The 18,657-nt window shown below is 45.1% G+C and overlaps 1 protein-coding gene across 4 annotated transcripts in view; it reads right to left on the reverse strand.

The window, feature by feature from the left end:
• gramd1a (GRAM domain containing 1A) overlaps positions 1–18,657 on the reverse strand; it is a 99,044-nt gene that overhangs the window by 59,673 nt on the left and 20,714 nt on the right. The window contains exon 1 of one of the 4 annotated variants that reach the window (XM_031905435.1): positions 14,688–14,807. The exons of 2 other annotated variants lie outside the window; for them this stretch is intronic. Coding sequence is in view for 1 of the 2 variants with exons in the window: in XM_031905434.1 (XP_031761294.1) it covers positions 665–672 (8 nt within the window). In the remaining variant the exon portion in view is untranslated. Of the gene's footprint in view, positions 1–664; positions 1,355–14,687; positions 14,808–18,657 lie in introns of those variants that run through there. One more of the 4 variants, XM_031905434.1, reaches the window with a different exon arrangement.

The following is an 18,657-nucleotide window of genomic DNA, read 5'->3' on the forward strand; positions in this document are numbered from 1 at the left end:
TAGCACAGCTTCTCCCTATGAGAATCATTAGTACTACTTCTCTCTTACTCAGCTGCCTGCCGGTAAATATTTCCCTCGCTTACTGGTTTCCGTTCATGGGGTTGTGACTGTACACCCCAGGAGCCTGTTAACCCAATGTGAGCTCTTTTGCAGACACGGCAAGTCCTTGTGCTGCAGAGCTTACAATCTTTGCTTGGTCACTGGGAAGTAACACAACAATTTATCATTTACTGTATTGGATCCCAGTGATGCAAACAGCTGACGGGCAGTATTGTGTCTTTGCGGCTCAGCAGAAAGCATCGGGCCCATAAAAATGACAGATAGGCACGAGGAGGCCGGTGTAAGTGGAACAGTCAATAAGCAACACTCCAGCTGTCACCATAAACATGCAGCATCCTCTTACAAAGCACGGGGGCTGCCAGAACCCTCTGCAGATCAGCCGGCAGTCGGTGTTTATAGTTCTGCAACAACCTGCCCCTAGGAAATGACAGCAGCTAACCCCCCCCCCCCCCCCGTTGCCATGCACAGCACCCACAGCAACATCCCCACATCTGGCTGCCAAACCAAACCCACCAATGGCAGCGGCTGTTTCAGGCAGGTAATTAGAGAGCAGAGGAAAAAAAAAAAAAAACCCAAAACATAAAGATCTTGTGTTCAGACTCACTCAATCATTGCGCGGGGGGCTATTTTCCACGTGTCCCTCGCAGCCAAGAGCTTTCAAACCAGCGGCAGGGTGCCCACAGCTGGAACCGGTATCATGGCCTTGGGCGTAGGGGTGCTCCTACGGTGGGGGGAGTACCATCCGAATCAGTCCCGTGGGGGCTGCTGCTGCTGCTCCAGTGAGTGGCCCCTTACACTGTGGCCCTTACATGGTGTGTTGTGCGCAAGTCAGTGTGGTAAGCTAGACATAGTGTGTGGGTGTCAGTGTGAGTGTGTGTCAGTGAGTGCTGCTGTCTCTCCTCCCTTTCTTTCCTGTCACACTAAGCACACAAGCGGCTCCCCCCCATTTTGATCCTCTCCATGGGCTCCAGTGACTGTAGCTGGGCTTCTGTTTCTCCGCCTGTGGGCATTGGTGTGTTTGTATGCGCCGGCGTGTCCCTTGCCCTGTGCTGCCACATCTGTGTGTGTGTGTGCCCGAGCCTTTGTGTCCTCACATGGGGGGGGGGGCTCGGTGCCTTTGTCTTTGCTTTTGTGCCTGATCCCTAAGCCCCTGTGTGTGTGTGTGTGAGAGAGTGTGTGTGTGTGGATTCCTGCTCCCCTCTCGCTTTCCCTCTCCTCACAGCATCTAGAATTCGGAAATCTGACACCAGCAGCATCCAGCAGGCCTCTCTCCCCCCTCCACTCCCCTCTCCCTAGCAGCTCATCTCCCCTCCCCTTCCCCTGCTGCAGAAAAGAGATGGGAAATCGCACAAAGTGGATCACACGATGGCAGCGCCGGCAGGGGAGCCGACAGTTGGTTCTGCCCACAGCTCAGCACTCAGTGGTCCCCAGGATGTTACGGGGCGGGAGTAACTGTGTGACCACATTTCCTACTGCCGGTTCTACAGCAGCCCCTTTATTTGCTAACAATATACAGTTGGGTCATTTCCCTATAGGACCAAACTGTAAATGATATCCTTATAAACGGTGCTTAGTGATGTCATCAGTTATAATCGGAGCTTAGTGATGTAATGTCTGTCACATGACTCACTGAAACTTGTATATTATAACAAATAAAGTACCCCCTGTTGTAACATATAGGGATATTATAAGCCCCCGAGGAGTTCCTTATAATGTATAGTGAATAAAATGCCCCCTATTGTAACATATAGGGATATTATAAGTCCCCGAGGAGTTCCTTATAATATATAGTGAATAAAGTGCCCCCTATTGTAACATATAGGGTTATTATAAGCCCCCCGAGGATTTCCTTATAATATATAGTGAATAAAGTGCCCCCTATTGTAACATATAGGGATATTATAAGCCCCCGAGGAGTTCCTAATAATATATAGTGAATAAAGTGCCCCCTATTGTAACATATAGGGATATTATAAGCCCCCCGAGGATTTCCTTATAATATATAGTGAATAAAGTGCCCCCTATTGTAACATATAGGGATATTATAAGCCCCCGAGGAGTTCCTTATAATATATAGTGAATAAAGTACCCCCTATTGTAACATATAGAGATATTATAAGCCCCTGAGGAGTTCCTTATAATATATAGTGAATAAAGTGCCCCCTATTGTAACATATAGGGATATTATAAGTCACAGAGGAGTTCCTTATAATATATAGTGAATAAAGTACCCCCTATTGTAACATATAGGGATATTATAAGCCCCCGAGGGGTTCCTTATAATATATAGTGAATAAAGTGCCCCCTATTGTAACATATAGGGATATTATAAGTCCCCGAGGAGTTCCTTATATGTTACAATAGGGGGTACTTTAATCAATATATATTATAAGGAACTCCTCGGGGGCTTATGATATCCCTATATGTTACAATAGGGGGTACCTTATTCACTATATATTATAAGGAACTCCTCGGGGGCTTATAATATCCCTATATGTTACAATAGGGGGCACTTTATTCACTATATATTATAAGGAACTCCTCGGGGGCTTATAATATCCCTATATGTTACAATAGGGGGCACTTTATTCACTATATATTATAAGGAACTCCTCGGGGGCTTATAATATCCCTATATGTTACAATAGGGGGTACTTTATTCACTATATATTATAAGGAACTCCTCTGGGACTTATAATATCCCTATATGTTACAATAGGGGGTACTTTATTCACTATATATTATAAGGAACTCCTCGGGGACTTATAATATCCCTATATGTTACAATAGGGGGCACTTTATTCACTATATATTATAAGGAACTCCTCGGGGCTTATCATATCCCTATATGTTACAATAGGGGGCACTTTATTCACTATATATTATAAGGAACCCCTCGGGGGCTTATAATATCCCTATATGTTACAATAGGGGGCACTTTATTCACTATACATTATAAGGAACCCCTCGGGGACTTATAATATCCCTATATGTTACAATAGGGGGTACTTTATTCACTATATATTAGAACTTGACTTTTGGCCTCATCCCTTTATATGGTCATGGGACTCCTTGGTGACAAAATCAACCTGCTTGTTCCTTGCCACTAGAATAGGGTTGGACCAAGTTGGCTAGTTGCCAGGATTGCTGATGAAGGGGCCCCTGATACGTATGTGACCCAATAAACGCAAGGGTGATCCCCGCATTGTGTGCCAGACAAATTTCTAGCTCTATTGATCTTGCCTGGTCCAACCCCCTGAATATTCTCATGCTCTGACCTGCAACTACGCCAAACCCGTGAATATACTAACGGTTTAACAGGATACTTAGCATTACCTGCACTACTGCAGTGTACAATGTTTTCTAGTTGCTAGGCTTAGTGATCCTGGCAACCAATAACCATCCCCAAAACATTCTAATGTCCTAACAGGCTACTAGGTCCAACCCACCCTGAAAATTCTACTGTTTTGAATAGTTACTTTGTCCAAATCCCCAAAATGGGTTGTTCACCTTTGAGTTAACTTTTAGTAACATGTAGAGAGTAACATTCCGAGACAGATTGCACTTGGTCAGCTCTCCAGTTTGGAGTTTCAGCAGCTATCTGGTTGCTAGGGTCCAAATTTTCCTAAACAACCAGTTTAAGTTATAAAAAGTAACAATAACAATAAAACTGGAGCCTCACAGAGCAATAGTGTTTTGGCTGCCGGGGTCAGCGACCCCCATTTGAAAGCTGCGAGAAGAAGGCGGCAAATAATAAAAAAAACCTATAAGAAATAAATAATGAAGACCAACTGAAAAGCTGCTTACATACTAAATGTTAAATTAAAGGTGAACTACCCCTTTAACATGGAAATGTTCTGACAGGCTGATGGCTATATAACATTCTGTTAGTGGCTAGCAACTAAATCTACCCTCCGGAACATTCTAATGTTTAGCCAGCTAGTTTGGCTTAGTGATTGCTTTAACGCTCCGGTTACAGGTTAACTCTCTGCCCACTACCCACTTCAGAGCTGAGTACACACAGGCAAAAAAGAAATGACAATAAATGCTCACACCCCAGTGAAAGCCCTTACTGAGCATAAAGGCTAACTGTGACATTCTTAAAGCCAAAGGCACCTTTTATTTATTTCTTTCTTTAAACGTGTGGAGTCAGCGAGTCCCATTTTGGTAACTGAAATATACGAGCTGTAAGGTGCCCCCAACACCTCAGTGCAAAGGAGAACACATATAATTTTGTTTATTGGGGGTCACACACACACCCCATACCGCACAGGTAGCCATTAATCCATGAAGTCAGTTCTGGCCCATTAAGGCTTAGTTTTTAACTTAGTTTTATAGTATCTCTCTGTACAGGCTATGAGCAAACTTAGGGGGCTGTTCCTGCTGAATTGTGCTTAGTACAGGGGAATCCCTATGTGCCATAGTTTTATGGTACCTCTCTGTACAGGCTATGAGCAAACTTAGGGGGCTGTTCCTGCTGAATTATGCTTAGTACAGGGGAATCCCTATGTGCCATAGTTTTATGGTATCTCTCTGTACAGGCTATGAGCAAACTTAGGGGGCTGTTCCTGCTGAATTGTGCTTAGTACAGGGGAATCCCTATGTGCCATAGTTTTATGGTATCTCTCTGTACCGGCTATGAGCAAACTTAGGGGGCTGTTCCTGCTGAATTGTGCTTAGTACAGGGGAATCCCTATGTTCCATAGTTTTATGGTATCTCTCTGTACAGGTTGTGAGCAAACTTAGGGGGCTGTTCCTGCTGAATTGTGCTTAGTACAGGGGAATCTCTATGCTGCCATAGTTTTATGGCATCTCTCTGTACAGGTTATGAGCAAACTTAGGGGGCTGTTCCTGCTGAATTGTGCTTAGTTCAGGAAATCCCTATGCTGCCATAGTTTTATGGTATCTCTCTGTACAGGCTATGAGCAAACTTAGGAGGCTGTTCCTGCTGAATTGTGCTTAGTACAGGGGAATCCCTATGTGCCATAGTTTTATGATATCTCTCTGTACAGGCTATCAGCAAACTTAGGGGGCTGTTCCTGCTGAATTGTGCTTAGTACAGGGGAATCCCTATGTGCCATAGTTTTATGGTATCTCTCTGTACAAGCAAACTTAGGGGGCTGTTCCTGCTGAATTGTGCATAATGAGTTATTAGCACCTTCATGGAAGCAGAGAAAACACAGCAAAAGTAAAAAATACAGATACATTCACATAAATGTACTTCTTCTTAAAAAAATGACAAACAAATGAGGGGTGTGTGGCCCTTTATAAACTCCAGGACCATACTGTTGTGTCCCTGATGATGTGGGATTAGTTGACATGTTTGATTCCAAAATTTCAAGTCTGGATAGTACATTATTGGGACTATAAATTACTTTGCAAATACAAGTATGGGTAAAAAACACTGAATTAAATGAAGGATTTTGTACCTTTAATGCAATTTAAAGCTTATTGTTATATATCACGTGCAATCAGCACAGGCCTGCACTCGCTCATCTGCCCTAAGAGCTTAGTATCTAAGGGCAGATGAGGGCAGATGTTACTAACGTAACAGAGCGCAATAATCAGGGTGGGGTGTCAGTTAGGCAGGCGTCTACTGGTGATTGTAACTGGGGAAGGGAGATACAGGCCCAGCCTGGGAGAATAATGAAACCCATGTACTGAAAAGCTGCCATTTTATGAGGCTGTTATGAGGCACTGAGCTCTCACACAAACCAAGGGCACACAGACATGCTAGCTGCCAGCAGCCAATCAATGGTTACTCACACACTTCCTGTTAGAAGCTGTGAGGTGAAATCCCAATGTCTGTGTTTGGTTCAAGTAGTTCTCCTTCAGTATTGGGTGCAATTGGCCACCACTGACCAGTAGGCCGCCACAGAGCCTCATAAACACAGCAACAACCAAGTCAGACTCCAACACCAGCCATTACCATTAATTGGGAGTAGAGAGGCCAATGGTGCCTCTCCATTTGCACAAAATGGCAGCTATTGAGTTATTGAAATGTATATACCGATTTCTGTCTCTTTAGGGGTGCACCAAATCCAAGATTGCGATTCGGCCAAATCCGTGGCTCTGGCCAAACGGAATCCTGAAAATCATGTGACTTTTTGTCACACAAACAAGGAATCCTAAAATAGTGGGTTCAGCCCATCCCTAGTTTCCGTATTGAGTGAAATTGCCAACCAGGAGCAGTAGGCCAACATGGAGCCTCAGGAATACAACCACAACCAACTCTAAAGGTGGCCATACAGGGGCCGATTCTATCTGCCAACATTGGTCCCTTAGACCAATTCGGCTCTTGTATGGGCACTAACGATGGGCCTGCCCGACCGACATTGAGCAGATCTCAATCGGGCAGGTTTAAATTTTAGTCGGATCATTCACTGCATGGGCCCGAACCAATGGACGCTTATACCCCAGGGCCAAATGACCAAATTAGCCTGAATTAGCCCAATATCACCCATCTGTAGGCGGGGATATCGGGAAAAGATCCACTGGTTTGGCGGCCTTGCTAAGCGAGCAGATCTTAGTGTGTATGGCCACCTTAAGGCTATTAATTGGCTGGAGAGTCCACCTCAGACAGATCACACCAAATCATTAATAATAAAGGGGTCTTTTTGCTGCATAAGTGGGAGGCAGAAAAAAAGAAATATTAAGCTGAGGGAGCTAAATTCATACACATGTTCCTTTCCCGGTGTGTATGGTCCTGTAAATACAGTGAGAATAGGGTTAAATGCTTGGCCACCAGAACAATAAAGTGACTCCACCTGCTCCAGTTCCTTTTATGTTATTGCTAAAAAGTCTCTTTTATTTAATGATGGGTAAGATCTTATTACATATCAGTTGAATGGCGAAGTTCTCAGCATTGTTACTCTGCCCGAGAGTCGGGCGCCATATAAACATCGCCTAGTAACGGGCTGCTGATTCACAGTTTCACGCTTTCTGTTACTACAGCCTGAGGGTTGGCGCTGATTTCCTTGGCACCGGAGGGGGAGGATGAAGGCTGTGTGCGCGAGTAGGAGGTCTGGGATGGAATAACCAACTCCAGTAAATATATATGAGGTGGGTTTTGCTTTCACTGATTCCGTTACACCATGTGACACATACATGAAGGACGGTGGGTAAGTGGGAGGGGCCTGTAATAAGGAGTTGTTCCTCATACCTAGGCCTAACAGGCTCTAACAATCCTTTTATAGACAACTATTTTATACCACACTGTGGATAGCAATGGGGGTACATGGTGGTACAAGTAGGGAAGGAAAAAAGAACAGGGCGCTTCCTGACTCGGGTTGGACGGAGCACAGTATGGCGGCTCTAGAGTAAAGTTCTACAGCTAACTGGCCAGCAGGCTCTAGTGAAGGGAGGTGGAAGGGTGGTCACTTCATGGTTGGCCAATGACCCACCACCAACAAGGCCCGGACTGGCAATCTGTGGATTCTGGCCAGTGCCAGAGGGGCTGCTGTAAGATGCCATAGACAGTCACTATTTATTGGGCTGGTGGGGGTGCTGTTTGGGCCTTGAGATACCGGGGCCTATTTTGAATCCCAGACCAGGTCCTTAACTTGGGTCCAGACAAGTCCAAGCTGAGTCTATCCTGAATTACGGCCCAATTTAGGAGTCAGATCCAAAAAGGACTTAGGGGAAGTGGTTGGTACAGAATTCCTACTTGTACCCTGAGTACATTTCCTTTCACAGACGAGTAGCACAGTGAGTCTTATTTAGATAATGGACCTTGAGCTTCTATCCACATCGGGCAGGAAAACGCCTGGCTGAGCCCCAAATCACAAGCTTCGCATACCCCACAGGTCACCTTATCCAAGCAGATTTTTGTCACCCCCACCCCCCCTCAGCCGCTTCTATTGAACAAGGCTTGTGGCTGTGCCAAATTTCCCACTGGCTCATTCTCCTCACACTGAGGAACTGTTGTGCGGCTCTTAGCAACGGCAAAGTCCAGTCCGAGTCCAGAAAGATTGCGTGAGATAACATAGCACGAAAAAGAATGGTTCCTATACAGCCGCCACTCGCCCCCCGAATAAACTCACTGCAGGCAACATGGCAGCCTTGGGGTTGTTTAGAATGACTTGTACTCTCAATAGGCCACTTTCAGATTTCTACCAGAACCTTGGGAATAAGACTTCATTTCTAGACATACTTTGAAATTCTTATCAGTAGGTGCCATATTGGGCCCCATAGTAGTCCTGTCAGTTGCAGTTGTGATGGGGATGTCCATCCTGCAACTGAGGGTGCTGGACACCCCCAACTGACTTTGCAATCCCATAGGCTGTAGACAGAGTAGCCTGAAGGGTCCCTCAGCTGATAGTCATGTGTCTTTCCTTGTTAGGGGGTCTGTTATGTGCTTGTTATGCAGGGCAATAACAACAGAGGTGGCAGACCCAGTAGTTGCTTGGGGAATATCCGGATGCAAGTTGGCTTGGTACCTACATTCATGCAATAAGTCACTATGAAATAGTTGCCATTGGTCTTTCTCTGCCAATTCAGAGCTGTTACGGGGCAACATGAGTCAGTGGCCCGTATCAAAACAAATAACAACTTTATGTTCCCAAAACGAGAGGATCCGCAGAAAAGAAAGGAAAAGCATAAAAGAAACCGAGCAGGAAGACAGAGATATTACTGGAAATAGATAATGTGATGTCTGTAGATAACATCCTGTGAACCCTCTCGGAGTGCAACACACGGGCCGACCATATCCTGTCTTGCCCAATCCCACCGCGAGGAAGTGATGCTGCAATGTACCGCTCAGCAACAAGTACACACAGATAATGGAAGTCACCTCTGGTCATAGAGGAAGTGCAGTGAGTCCATTTTGCCCCTTGGGGCAAGCAAAAATGTACACAGCCAGTCAACGTCTCTGTTTCCAGTGGGCATTTCCTTTTTAAGTCCACCTTTTTTAGACCCCCTGGCCAAGCATCAAATCAGGGAGCCATCAGGAGAGGACAACATTGATGTTGCGCCAATGTCGATTTTTCAAATACGGATTTTCTATAGCAGAGGAGCCCACTTAATAAGCTGCTTCATTTTATATGACTTGAACTGGCCAGTTGTTTTCTTAAAGAGTAAATTCAAAGTACCGTATATACTCGAGTATAAGCTGAGTTTTTCAGCACCAAAAATGTGCTGAAAAAGTGACCCTCGGCTTATACCCGAGCATATGGTTTTGAAAGTTAGTGTCTGACAAGTAAGTGTCCGTGAGCGCAACCGCCACCACAACACCCCCCCCCCACCGGACACACGTGCACACAGACGAGCAGAGGAGTGATGCCCCCCCCCGGCCGGGCGAGTGCCGAACCAGAAACTAGCTGCAACCTACGTTGGCGCCGTGTGTTGCGCGTGAAACCCTAAGCTTATACTCGGGTCAATACGTTTTTTGTAGTTAAAATTAGGTACCTCGGCTTATATTCGGATCGGCTTATACTCGAGTAATCATCAGATTCAAATTCCTTTTTTCGTAAGAGCACAGTAAGAAGCTCTGTATAAGCCTCTGTATAAACAAACCCCTCACTTACCCTATATGCAGCCTATTAGGCTTTTAGATAGTAGCAGAGATGGTGCCTATAGTAGAAAATATAGTGCATTCTCTAAGGCACGGACTGACCCAGGGCACAGTAATAAGGGATGTATGTGCTGCTCATGTGCTTTCGCGGAGCGCAGGGATTACGCCTAGAACAACAGCTTTCCCCAAACCCCATCATCCTCTTATAAACGAATCTGCGTTGGAACGATTATCGCTCCTGTATCTGCCTAACCCCGATGTCAGTGCCAAGGATCCTGATTATACAGAGAGCCGGGGCAGAGCCGGATAAGAACCACTCCTGTGCCTTCTGGGTCAGGTCAGGAGACTGTTAAAGGCCAATTTACCTTCATTTCTGTCTAGTTACCCTTTGTATTTGTATAATATTAATGTGGTGCCCAAGTAAGGGCATCTATTATATATATATATATATATATATATATATATATATATAATGCTCAGGGCATTTAGGATAGGAATTTACCCTGGGGGTTCATAGCTTGAAATTCAAAACCACCCCATGTGATGCCAATGTAGTATATACACGTTAAACAAGCCGGGTAGCCATACATTATATATAAACACTGAATAATGACCACTTTACTAAGAACTATGCTATATAGAATATAGGAAATAATGCATAATAATAACAGCCCCATCTGCTGGTTGCCGGTGGTATAGCAGTAAAGGCACTCCTGGGTTATCAAGGAATTAGGGGGTGTGTTTACTAATAATGGAGATAAATATCACCGGTGATGTTGCCTGTAGCAACCAATTAGGTCTTTGCTTTGAATTCTAACTTGTAGGTGACTGTTCAAATCTTATTGCTGATTGGTTGCTATGGGCAACATCACCGGAGATATTTATCTCCAATCTTAGTAAACACGCCCCTAGGTGATATGTGGCCCCTGCTAAATTCACTCCTTTGTTACTGGCACAAACCATTAAAGGGGATGTTCACCTTGAGTTAACCTGTAGTATGGAGAGAGTAATATTCTGAGGCAATTTGCAATTGGTCTTCATTTTTTATTACTTGTAGTTTTTTAGTTATTTTACATTTTGTTCAGCAGCTCTTTTCAGTTATCTGGTTGCCAGGATCCAAATTGCCTTAGCAACCAGACAGTGGTTTGAATGAGAGACTGGTATATGAATAGGACAGGGGCTGAATAGAAAAAAAAAGTTATTAAAAGTAACAATAACAATAAAACTGTAACCTCACAATAGTTTTTGGCTGCCGGGGTCAGTGACCCCCATTTCAAAGATGCAGAGAGTCAGGAGAAGAATTAGAAATAAATAATGAAGACCAATTGAAGTGTTCTATTCTATAACATCCTAAAAAAATAACTTGAAGGTTAACCTCCCCTTTAAATAAAGACCCCCTTGGGCAGGGAACGCTGTGACTGCGGCCAGCCCAATGCGCAGAACTGGAGCGTTTGGCTCCTAATTATAAGGAAGAGAAGGAGGAAAGTACCACTGCCAGCTTGTCTCTCTGCTATTGGTGGGCAGCCCATGGTGCCACGGGGCAGGGCTGGGGAGACAGGTAGCGCCACTTGTGCTTATGGGTACACAGGTGTCTGTATGTATACAGAGACGGAATGGGGAGGAGGAGGGGGCTGATTCTGGTTGGCACGAGTGCTGCATACAGATTCCAGTAGCTGCGGGCACACTGCCAGTATGTGCATAAACAACTCTTCCCGGGCACAGACCCACACACACAGGTACTGGGCAAATTAGCCCCATGTCTCTGTATATCTGTAACCTTGTTATGGGCTAAGGGGACCCAGCCTGAAGGCCAGTTAGGGGGGGATTTGGGGTGAATGCTTATTTGTGCCCTGGGTACCCCTGGAACTATAGCAGGGTGACTGTTACCCCAATGTTTCTATATATCTGTAACCTTGTTATGGGCTAAGGGGGCCCAGCCTGAAGGCCAGTTAGGGGGGATTTGGGGTGAGTGCTTATTTGTGCCCTGGGTACCCTGGAACTATAGCAGGGTGACTGTTACCCCAATGTTTCTATATATCTGTAACCTTGTTATGGGCTAAGGGGGCCCAGCCTGAAGGCCAGTTAGGGGGGGATTTGGGGTGAGTGCTTGTGCCCTGGGTACCCCTGGAACTATAGCGGGGTGACTGTTACCCCAATGTTTCTATATATCTGTAACCTTGTTATGGGCTAAGGGGGCCCAGCCTGAAGGCCAGTTAGGGGGGGATTTGGGGTGAGTGCTTATTTGTGCCCTGGGTCCCCCTGGAACTATAGCGGGGTGACTGTTACCCCAATGTTTCTATATATCTGTAACCTTGTTATGGGCTAAGGGGGCCCAGCCTGAAGGCCAGTTAGGGGGGGATTTGGGGTGAGTGCTTGTGCCCTGGGTACCCCTGGAACTATAGCGGGGTGACTGTTACCCCAATGTTTCTATATATCTGTAACCTTGTTATGGGCTAAGGGGGCCCAGCCTGAAGGCCAGTTAGGGGGGGATTTGGGGTGAGTGCTTATTTGTGCCCTGGGTATCCCTGGAACTATAGCGGGGTGACTGTTACCCCAATGTTTCTATATATCTGTAACCTTGTTATGGGCTAAGGGGGCCCAGCCTGAAGGCCAGTTAGGGGGGGATTTGGGGTGAGTGCTTATTTGTGCTCTGGGTACCCCTGGAACTATAGCGGGGTGACTGTTACCCCAATGTTTCTATATATCTGTAACCTTGTTATGGGCTAAGGGGGCCCAGCCTGAAGGCCAGTTAGGGGGGATTTGGGGTGAGTGCTTATTTGTGCCCTGGGTACCCTGGAACTATAGCGGGGTGACTGTTACCCCAATGTTTCTATAAATCTGTAACCTTGTTATGGGCTAAGGGGGCCCAGCCTGAAGGCCAGTTAGGGGGGGATTTGGGGTGAGTGCTTATTTGTGCCCTGGGTACCCCTGGAACTATAGCGGGGTGACTGTTACCCCAATGTTTCTATAATCCTGGAGACTTCTGTAACTGAATACTTATTGGGAAAGCCTGAAAAGGAACAGGGTGGATTATTTTTGGCCTTCCTGTTTCAAAATATTTCAGTAGATAATTACTTAATTAAGGATATTTTGATGCAATTTAGGAAGTGCCAGACAACCATCTGATTATTCTCTGATACAACATCAGGGCCAACAAAACCACCAACTAAAGGTCTATAACAAAACCCAACTACACTGTAAAGCACCCTACAAACACAGCAATGTAATATGATAGTGCCAACAGTATCAACACTATGCCAGCAGGAAACAAACAAAAGCATTGGACCTTACATAAAGGGAAAATAACCCCAAACAGAAATGTTTATGAACCACCAGTGACTGCTAGTATCCTTATCATTTACAGTAGGGGGTAACATTATCCCTTATAATAAATGAGTGATACTCAGAGTTCCCTGTATAACTCAGCCTGCAGCCTTGTGCCTTTATATGGGCACAGAACCCCTCAGTGACTGCTAATATCCTTATCATTTACAGTAGGGGGTACATTATCCCTTATAATACATGAGTGATACTCAGAGTTCCCTGTATAACTCAGCCTGCAGCCTTGTGCCTTTATATGGGCACAGAACCCCTCAGTGACTGCTAATATCCTTATCATTTACAGTAGGGGGTACATTATCCCTTATAATACATGAGTGATACTCAGAGTTCCCTGTATAACTCAGCCTGCAGCCTTGTGCCTTTATATGGGCACAGAACCCCTCAGTGACTGCTAATATCCTTATCATTTACAGTAGGGGGTACATTATCCCTTATAATACATGAGTGATACTCAGAGTTCCCTGTATAACTCAGCCTGCAGCCTTGTGCCTTTATATGGGCACAGAACCCCTCAGTGACTGCTAATATCCTTATCATTTACAGTAGGGGGTACATTATCCCTTATAATACATGAGTGATACTCAGAGTTCCCTGTATAACTCAGCCTGCAGCCTTGTGCCTTTATATGGGCACGGAACCCCTCAGTGACTGCTAATATCCTTATCATTTACAGTAGGGGGTACATTATCCCTTATAATACATGAGTGATACTCAAAGTTCCCTGTATAACTCAGCCTGCAGCCTTGTGCCTTTATATGGGGGGCACAGAACCCCTCAGTGACTGCTAATATCCTTATCATTTACAGTAGGGGGTACATTATCCCTTATAATACATGAGTGATACTCAGAGTTCCCTGTATAACTCAGCCTGCAGCCTTGTGCCTTTATATGGGCACAGAACCCCTCAGTGACTGCTAATATCCTTATCATTTACAGTAGGGGGTACATTATCCCTTATAATACATGAGTGATACTCAGAGTTCCCTGTATAACTCAGCCTGCAGCCTTGTGCCTTTATATGGGCACAGAACCCCTCAGTGACTGCTAATATCCTTATCATTTACAGTAGGGGGTACATTATCCCTTATAATACATGAGTGATACTCAGAGTTCCCTGTATAACTCAGCCTGCAGCCTTGTGCCTTTATATGGGGGGGCACAGAACCCCTCAGTGACTGCTAATATCCTTATCATTTACAGTAGGGGGTACATTATCCCTTATAATACATGAGTGATACTCAGAGTTCCCTGTATAACTCAGCCTGCAGCCTTGTGCCTTTATATGGGGGGCACAGAACCCCTCAGTGACTGCTAATATCCTTATCATTTACAGTAGGGGGTACATTATCCCTTATAATACATGAGTGATACTCAGAGTTCCCTGTATAACTCAGCCTGCAGCCTTGTGCCTTTATATGGGCACAGAACCCCTCAGTGACTGCTAATATCCTTATCATTTACAGTAGGGGGTACATTATCCCTTATAATACATGAGTGATACTCAGAGTTCCCTGTATAACTCAGCCTGCAGCCTTGTGCCTTTATATGGGGGGCACAGAACCCCTCAGTGACTGCTAATATCCTTATCATTTACAGTAGGGGGTACATTATCCCTTATAATACATGAGTGATACTCAGAGTTCCCTGTATAACTCAGCCTGCAGCCTTGTGCCTTTATATGGGCACAGAACCCCTCAGTGACTGCTAATATCCTTATCATTTATAGTAGGGGGTACATTATACCTTATAATACAATGGACCCATATGTGCTTACATGTAGATAGGCTTGGTGATTGCTCCTGTACTCCCGGCACCTGTTGGTTCTGAGTCCAGAAGCCCAGTGGATTTCCGTACATACAGTGCGTTACAGTTGCCGTATTCTCGAGCCTTTAGCAGCAAACACTTGAGGGCAGACGGCAAGCATTCCTTCTTATCCGCTGGCACTTACAGCCGCCTCCGTGTAAACATTTCCTGTGCACCCTCTGCTGGCACCGTTCCCCCCAAGCCTGTCTGTCCCTCTGCTTGCCAACATTCTTCCCTCTCAAGCCTTAAAGGGGAAATACACCTAATACACATAATGGAACCTTCATCTGTATTGTTACCCCAATGGAGGGATGCCTGATAATGGCCTTGCCTCTGGCATCTGTTTATGGGTCAAAATCTGTCCATCTGTGTAGGGGCCGGTGGTGGCCATTAGGAGTAGGAATAGGCCCGGAACTATGGGCAGTGAGTAGAATAAGTCAAGATGGTGCCAGTAGTCAGTAACAGGTGGAAAAGTGCAGGTTGGGTTATGGTGAATGGGGCCCCACATAACTGGATTTGGCCATAAGCCCCTTTCCCAAACCTTGTGGCTCTTTTGGGCAGGGCTCCCTTCCCCTCCTGTATCGGTTACTGATTGCTTTATATGTTACTCCTTGTAGAGTGTAAGCTCTTTTGGGCAGGGCTCCCTTCCCCTCCTGTATCGGTTACTGATTGCTTTATATGTTACTCCTTGTAGAGTGTAAGCTCTTTTGGGCAGGGCTCCCTTCCCCTCCTGTATCGGTTATTGGTTGCTTTATATGTTACTCCTTGTAGAGTGTAAGCTCTTTTGGGCAGGGCTCCCTTCCCCTCCTGTATCGGTTATTGGTTGCTTTATATGTTACTCTGTATGCCCAATGTATGGAACCCACTTATTGTACAGCGCTGCGGGGTATGTTGGCGCTTTATAAATAAATGTTACTAATAATAATAATGTAGATTGTAAGCTCTTTTGGGCAGGGCTCTCTTCCCCTCCTGTATCGGTTATTGATTGCTTTATATGTTACTCTGTATGTCCAATGTATGGAACCCACTTATTGTACAGCGCTGCGGGATATGTTGGCGCTTTATAAATAAATGTTAATAATAATAATAATAATGTAGAGTGTAAGCTCTTTTGGGCAGGGCTCCCTTCCCCTCCTGTATCGGTTATTGATTGCTTTATATGTTACTCTGTATGCCCAATGTATGGAACCCACTTATTGTACAGCGCTGCGGGATATGTTGGCGCTTTATAAATAAATGTTACTAATAATAATAATAATGTAGAGTGTAAGCTCTTTTGGGCAGGGCTCCCTTCCCCTCCTGTATCGGTTATTGATTGCTTTATATGTTACTCTGTATGCCCAATGTATGGAACCCACTTATTGTACAGCGCTGCGGGATATGTTGGCGCTTTATAAATAAATGTTAATAATAATAATAAATACTAATAACAGGCCTGTATCAGGCAAATAGATCTGTAGGATTGGTGCAGAATGACATTAGAGCGACACCTAGTGGCTGTGAGAGGAATACCCTCTGCTGAATGGACAGAACCATTGCAAGGGATGCTCCCATTAATATATAAAATCTGGTTCTAAATATATATATATATATGTAAAAAATGCTGATGCACACCAGGAAAATTTAATCGAAAAAAGATACTTATTTTATTTAGATCGACGTTTCGGTCTTCACCCGGGACCTTTATCATCTTGATAAAGGTCCCGGGTGAGGACTGAAACATCGATCTAAATAAAATAAGTATCTTTTTTTTAATTAAATTTTCCTGGTGTGCATCAGCATTTTTTTACATATTTACATTGTTTATCTGATTTGCACTTTGATTATTTATAACAAATTATTTATAACAAATACTTTATATCATGCGATTATTTATAATATGCGATTATTGCACTATGTTGGAGATTTTATAGAATATAATGATATATATTTTTTTGAATGGATATACACATGCACAGATAATGGCTACACATTGGACCATTCAAATTTGTACACATGTAACGGCATTGGTTAATTGCGTAATGGTCAGAGAATGGGGATTGGGCATTTATTTCCACTTGTTAGAGTGTAATGGTATTTAGTTGTGCTGTGATACACTATTGTTTTTTATCCTTGAGAAAGGTCCTAATGAGGACCGAAATGTAGGTTTTAACAATATATTTTCAATACATTTTTGATAAAGCATTGAAGGGTGTGCTGGCCACGGATGATTATTTTATATATATATATATATATATATATATAGAACTGGCTTCAGGCCTGCTTATTATTGTACATAATTTATATTTAAGAACCACACCGTCGGCATCTTGTCATAGCGATTTGCTGCGACTCCCTTTATAATAAAGACTAAAATAAATATCGATCATTTTCATTTATAAATAAATAATGAGGTTGTTCCGGAGTCACGTGTTACAACTTACTGGTTTATGTATGAGAATAGTGCGAGCTTTATGATGTAAGTGTGTCAGCTCGGTTGCCTAATGCACAGTTCTACTGGCCCATTTGGCCCCCACTTCCCCTTATTCAGATCCCCTAAAAGCAACCAACCCATGAGCCCTTGGCTCTTCCAGTGACCAGCCATTGAGCGCTGCTTGCCCCTCTGCCCTCTGCAATGCCCTGTAGCACCCCCCAACACTGCCCTCTGGTTTTAGTCTCCAGGGGGAAAAGGCTCACCCCCACATCTCACCCACCATCGTTCCTAAGAACATAAGATCTGCATGTTCTTCCTTCCAGGGTCGGACTTGGCCGGAGGGATACCAGGAAAAAACCCGGTGGGTTCAAGTGGCCCAGAACCAATCCCTGCTGGGCACTCTGGGGCCCGCAGGTCCCGTTCTCCCAACGCACCTAAGTATGCATGTCTGGGGGAGCGGGTTGGGTGGGCTGCAGGGGCCCATGGGGGGGTGTGGGGCCCCTGCAGTGGCAGCCCCAGTGGGCCCTGCAATCCCATCTGACCCTGGGTCCTTCTGTATTATACAGAATATACCCCAAACATGTTAAGTTCTAGAACTACAGACTTCCTAAAATAGGCAAAGTTCCCCAAAATATTGTTGATAGAATAACTGCACTGAGCTGCGAGCAGAACACTATGGCACTAGGCACCCCAATGAGAAAAAACATGGTGGGCCCCGGCCTTTGTGGGCCCTACAGCCCTTATCCCGCTCCCCCTCCAGCTGGTAACTGTGAGCGTTCCCCCTCCCATGGCGCCCACAAGGAGGTGGTACACGATGGGGGGGCAGAAAAGTGTAGCAGCTTCCAACTGGGATGGGGGGCCCCCAGGCAGCAGCCCTATGAGCCCTTTTCCAACACTGCCTGCCATACAGGCTACTGTGGGCTTGCCAGGGCCCTCACTATCTGAGATTGGGAATTGTTACTGGGAAGTACTGAAGGGGTTAGTTCCGACTCCAGACTATCAAACCGCTCACAATGTGAAGGAGCAGCTGTGCAAGCAAAACAGATTCCCCCGGCAATCAGTAACCCTTCAGTGCCCACAGACATGGAGGAAGCACTTACTGTCACAGTGGCCCAGTGGGTCAGCTGGCACAGATGCAGGAATTCTGGGTAAATAAATACATTATAGGGGCAGTTGACTTGTGTCAGTAGAATTCTAATTGGCTGTAGTGTGTTACCGTACATATATCTGCTCTCTCATTGGCTGCTGAGGATGGTAGGAGTCGCCTTATTTGTCCCACGGGCGACTGAGATGGGCGACGCCTGACAGGGAGAATATTCGGCGATGCCACAGGAGTGCAGTAAGGACGCCAGTGCCAGGAAGCTGGGTTTTTTTTAACAACTTGCTTTTTTATTCTGCTTTTTCCCAGCATGGAATGTAACAAACTGTGTGATTGGTCGGGGGTCACAGAGCCCAGCAAGTACAAAGCAGATACATCCTCAGGTTAAATATTCTCTTTAGCCCTATTCCTATTTCAGGCTGCCATTTA

This window comes from Xenopus tropicalis, chromosome 7 (assembly GCF_000004195.4).
Source record: "Xenopus tropicalis strain Nigerian chromosome 7, UCB_Xtro_10.0, whole genome shotgun sequence".
NCBI lineage: Eukaryota > Metazoa > Chordata > Amphibia > Anura > Pipidae > Xenopus > Xenopus tropicalis.